The sequence below is a fragment of the Neodiprion pinetum genome, chromosome 3 (assembly GCF_021155775.2).
Source record: "Neodiprion pinetum isolate iyNeoPine1 chromosome 3, iyNeoPine1.2, whole genome shotgun sequence".
Taxonomy (NCBI): Eukaryota; Metazoa; Arthropoda; class Insecta; order Hymenoptera; family Diprionidae; genus Neodiprion; species Neodiprion pinetum.
The window spans coordinates 42,519,270-42,525,269 of NC_060234.1; the positions used below are offsets into that span (position 1 = coordinate 42,519,270).

The following is a 6,000-nucleotide window of genomic DNA, read 5'->3' on the forward strand; positions in this document are numbered from 1 at the left end:
AATGGTTCATCGTCTGCTATAATGTAATGCGCATGCGCTAAAATCCGGACGCAGTTGTTTACCAACCTCAACAGTTTTGACACATATCGGTGAGGAGCACAACTGTGTTACCTTGTGACGATTGGTCACCCTGACAAACAACTGGACTCGGATTACAGCGCATGTGCATTACACCGTAGCAGACGACGGACCAATCGGCCGTTAGGTAATCACTCTGCTACGAATTTTTAGAGAAATTGGGACATTTCGTATTATTTCGTAGAAAATTGTGAATATACGTATAGTTTTTCGTAAAGAATTGTCAACCTTCGCTAAAAATTGTAGTATCTTGGAGAATTTTTACTGAAAAAAATACAAATTCTCATGAATATCTACAAGTCTTTATGAGAAAACAATTTTTTGCACACTTTTTTGTACGAGACATCCCAATTTCCCTGAAAATTCGTGAAAAATCGTAGAAATCATTATCTCCAGGGTAGCATTGTAAACGGAATATGTGTCTCGAAATGTTTGTAGACAAGTCACAGCGGCGGAAGGATCGCGTACAAACGTTTCGTAGATAGGAGCCGTCCCCCGTGCTTATGCGGACATTGCGTGGGTGCTGGAAGGTAATGAATGTGCAGCCTCGTCTTGGGGGTGTTCTGTATAACGGCAGAGATATCTCAAGGCCCTGTACGAAGAACCTCTGACCCGCGAGCCTATTAATATTCGATAGCTGACGCGGACGGCCAGAGATCGATTGTCCGGGTATCGCGGTCGGTCAGGAGGGCGGGAAAATAGTCGGAGAGAACCGACAGGTCATTCGGTACGGCAGGCGCCGCTCACTAATTACCGTTGGCTGCAGCGAAAGAATTAGTCGAGGCCGAGGACCGAGGCGAAGACGAAGACGAAGTCGAAGTCGAAGTCGAAGTCGAAGTCGGAGAGGTGGCCGGGCGCCGATTTTCGTCCGGGGCGGTAGAAGCGGCAGCAGCTAGTCGAGTCATCGCCTCGCGCTGCCTCGCTGCTCTGTCCCTTTGAAGCAAAGCCGCCCCTTCAACTTTTTATCGAACTGTCGTTTATGATTGAAAAAGACTACATTAATAGTCCCTGCAAGACTTTTTAAGCCCGGCCTCCGCGCACCCTCTTCGCCTCGACTGTGTTCTTCCGACTCGCGGCTCCGCCGCTCCCTCGCACTTTCTACCAGCTCGCCGCACCGGCTTCGATCCGATCGTTGAGGCCCGATCCTTGGGCTCGGATAGCTGGCCAAGGCCCGTCGACAACTCGACTACTTTGTAGTTTTTGACAGGAGGTTGCACGGAAAATAAGACTTGTGGTATGCGTGCGAGCATGTGTAAAGTGCCCCGTTTCCGAACGGTGCGGTAAAAGCACACTCGCGCATGCGCTTAGCGGAAATTTTCAATTTTGCACACTAGGTTTGATTCTTGGCGCGTGCGCAACTTCCCGATAATTCAATTTCATATTTTTGACCCGAGTATAGTAGAAACCAAAGAACGAATCTTTCACTTCGGTGTATTTGTTACGATAGATTCGTTATAACGTGAACTGTACGAGTACCACCCAATGATTGCTAATGAATCTTGATTAACTTTTCATTGCAGAGTCTCGGACGGGTTACTACAAGAATTCGGTCCTCTTCACGAGCGCGACTTAGATAGTGGATCGCTCGACGACGATGGAAAGAGGTCGTCGTGTAGAAAAATCTAGTTACATAGGTATAAATAAAATACCACAGAGAGGAGCGTCGCGCGAACGCACAGAGCCGATGATCCGTCCTCCGGGCTCGAGGATCATCTGAAGGAAGATCAACGCTGTCAATGAGCCTCGAGTTCTTGTACGTTCCTTATCATACATAACGTATATATATATATATATATTTATATATATACCTATTGCGTTTAAAGTTGGATACCCGTAACTTGTGGCGTGAAAATTGGTTCAAAACAAATAAAATATGAAAGAAAGAAAAGAAAACAAAGCCGAACATTTTTTAACGACGATATAATTGATCGCTACAGATATCATACGACAGTATATATATATATATATATATATATACACGTATAATGAAAATATATCCATCGGTATACGTATGATGTGCATATAGTGTGTGATATGACGTACGAGCGGAGAGTATGTGAGGTACTTCCAGCGGGGCTTACGGACGTTCGACATTATGTACGATTAAAAACTGAAATGAAAAATTAGATTAAAGTAAACGTTATATTGCGACGCTATCTCAACGTATGATAATAAAAATAATAATATACCATACTATAAGTGTATCCTATAGCTCGTGAACTGATTGAAAATCAGGCCAAGAGGTGTATTATATTATATAATATAGCGTATTAATTAATTACTGCAGTCATCAAACGACAACTCGTGTAGGTAAATATACATATACATAATATACATACTACAGATTCGATATAAGTTGGATCGATGTTCATCGCAATCATTTTCGTCATCGTTATCACGCATCGTCATTATCGTTGACTTTGTCATTATTATTATTATTATTATTATTATTATTATTATTATTATTATTATTACGTCATTATATACTATCATTAAACACCTAGTATTACATTACCATCAAGAATTATAGTTGTCAAGAATTTTGTTACGCAACACGCGAGTCGCGTTTAAATACCCGTAACATTATACGCAAAAAAATAAAAATAAAAATTCGAATCGAACAAGAAGAAAGAACAACAAATTTCTTTTCCCCGTGCGTATAAATGTAATACGTACATATATGTACGTGTAAGGCAAAAAAACGTTTTAGTTCAATTACACCATTATACATATATATATACAAATATTATGCATGTACAGTGTGGGTAACATATCAATTACAAATCGGATCATCATATTTCGAACGCGGATGATTAAACCAATTATATATTATATATATATATATATATACGTACGTATATATATATATATGTACGTGTATATATATATACATATACGTACCTATACATATACCTTTTCATTTCTAATATTAATGTATAATTTATTCGTTAGCGCGTATGTAATAATATTTAACGAAGCGATCAAAGATGTGACTTTTAAACCTATAAATATGAATAATTATTACGTGAATGAAAAATTTAAAAAATGAAAATAATTGATAATAAAATTTAACTAAAAAAAAAAATATATTTATAAAGACTGCTTGAGAATGTGCGCGAGCGTTCCTAGAAGTACTAATTATTATATCAATTATGTATTATTATTACATTATTATTATTATTATTATTTAGGTAGGAGTGTGATAAGCGTGAAATTTCTATTTTCTTTTCATTGTTCGGCATTTTTGATTCGTATTCTCCATCTTCTTACAATATCCTCAATATTTTTCAACCTGTGCAGTGAATTTGAACAGTGCATGATTATAATTACATCACGCGTCGTTTTCTTTGATTTGACTATTAGATCAGATCATGATTTTCCAAAACCGGGATAAATGAACCGAGACGATGCATGCTGAATTCGATTCAATTGGCGAAAATTTATCCGGCTCGTAATCGATACCCGGTGAAGAGTCAAAATTGCAATTCAGTCTGCCGATAAACATGTATTTGAGTAAACTAGAGAGAACGAGAGAAAGAGAGAGAGAGAGAGAGAGTGAGAAAGACACACACGATACACACCCAGCTGTTGAATTGTACAATGCATACATCATATTATTATAAACGAAAGTTTTCCAACAATTCACCTTTAAACCATTATTTATATACCATACCATTATACTGCAGTTATATATACTTATATATATTCGCGTTTCGCTTTCGACTCGAGGCCGATCAGGATATTTGGAAATATTACGTATACGCAGGTAACATCCACGATTATTTCCATCGATCCTCGAGGCATCCCGCGTACCTATCACACATATACATATACATATAAATATAAATATAAAATCGTGTACAAAGATTATCCTCTAAGGTTCTTGTGTTGTAAAGATCACATAATCATAGCGATTAGGGTATGAAATAACTATAAAAATTTAATACCTAGACTCGAGAATTAACCACCGATATCTCAACTTTATTGCCATTATACATACACACACATATATATATATATATACATACACGATATACATGATATATACAAGTATATACACCGTCGGTGTAACTTATCAACGAAGAATCCTTCAAATAACCCACAAGTCCGAGCCTCTCGCTCGACATCAAGCAGTTATCGTCGTTATTGCGGTATAACGTACAACGACAATCCGCGTTAATTGTCCCGCACAAAATGTTGTATATACACCGCGATTCGTTTCTCATTTGCACATATGTACAGAGACTGCAGGCATTTTGCGTTCCGCGATAAAAGGATCATCGTCCGTCGATCTTGATCTATCGAAAGTCCGAATTTCTCAAAGCCGGAATAATTTTTGCTACGGGAAACGATTCTTCGTTTGGTCGTTATTCGTCATTTTTATTATTATTATCACTATTACCATCGTCGCTATCATCATCGTCATTATTATTATTATTATTGTCATTATTACTGTCATCATTTAAAACTCGGCAAGTTTAACGAGAGAATGGAATAGAAGAGAAATTTAATGTAGTTATGAATAAATGCAGAGTGTGAGAATACGAAAACGGGGGAAAAGCGTAAGAGTAAAAAAAAAAACAAACAAAAAAACACAAGTAAAATAAGAGAAAAATACAAAACGCGCGGTAGACGCAAAATGAAAATTACCATGTGAAAATCGCCATTGCTAATATATACATATATATATATATATGTATATATAAGCCCGACCCGTTGCACGATTCAACTAATTATTATTATTATTATTATTAATATTAATATTATTACATTACGTTACTTGCGTTAGAAATATAAATAAAAGAACGGGCGGGGATCAGTGGCGACTTTCAAAGCTCAGACTTATTATATACAATCTAGCATGGAAAAGAGAGGGAAGAAGAGGAAGGAAAAAAAGTAAACCAAATTAAAATAAAAATAAAATAATAATAATGTATTCATGTAATTCAGCATTATTAAATATAAATAAATAGTTGTTATTGTAAAATTTCTTCAATATAATACATCAAATCGTGAAATTCATTCGAGAAACCCTCGTTGATAATTCCTAAAATTCAAACTACCCGCCACTCCTTGCGTTATTTCTAGAATCCTTTGACTGTGTTATCCCTACCTACCTAAAATGCATCAGAGGTAAGAATTTTTCGGGGAAAATTTGAATCCCCTTATCTGCAAAGCAGAAATGCGGAGGGAAAAAAGATGGATGGAATGGAAAAAGTAACGAGTATGACGGAGTGCCAGCCTGCCTTTAGGCACGTAACAACGGGACAAGGTGGTAGGTATTGTCGAGCCTCGAATCCTTCCAACCGCAGGAGTCACGCGAGGCCTTTCATTGGTCAGCCGAGTCTCCGCCCTCCGTTCTTTCGTCGTTTTAATAATAAATAATAATGATAACACCACTCCGAGGTACGTAGACACGCTGCTCGTTTGCCGGATTTCGCTACATCTACACGCGGACGCACCTAAGAAGGAAATACCTCGCCAATAACCGCGAATACCGTAGAAGCACGTTAATTGGACAACCCACACCTGATCTCGGTTGAACCTCGAGATTTACGCCTCCGGATTTTCATCCGCTCCGCACTGACCGAGGATCATGATTCAAGATTCGAAAATCATCTGAAAAAGTGTCGAGACAAAGCGTGAAATTTTTTCACCGATAAATTTATATTGCTTGTTTGGTTCTATATGACGAGCAGTAGCTGATTTTAATCGTAAATCAATTCTCCATGGTTCGTTAAAGTCTAATTATGATCGACAATAACATATTTCTTCTTCTTATTACGAGTCTGAAATCTATAAAAAAATTTACCGTTATATATATATATATATTTATTATTTTTCTGCCAGCTGATCAACTCAAGAATCTGTCGCGGACAATTTGTAGAGGCTTCACTCACGACCAGTACGAACTTTTTTCCC

At 37.5% G+C, this 6,000-nt stretch overlaps 1 protein-coding gene across 4 annotated transcripts in view; it reads left to right on the forward strand.

The window, feature by feature from the left end:
* Window positions 1–4,705, forward strand: part of dac (dachshund family transcription factor) — a 184,290-nt gene extending 179,585 nt beyond the window's left edge. For all 4 annotated transcript variants that reach the window (XM_069134496.1, XM_046616829.2, XM_046616830.2 and 1 more), the window contains one exon: window positions 1,599–4,705. In XM_069134496.1, coding sequence (XP_068990597.1) covers window positions 1,599–1,651 — 53 coding nt within the window. In that variant the 3' untranslated portion in view covers window positions 1,652–4,705. The remainder of the gene's footprint in view (window positions 1–1,598) is intronic.
* The last annotated feature ends 1,295 nt before the right edge of the window (window positions 4,706–6,000 follow it).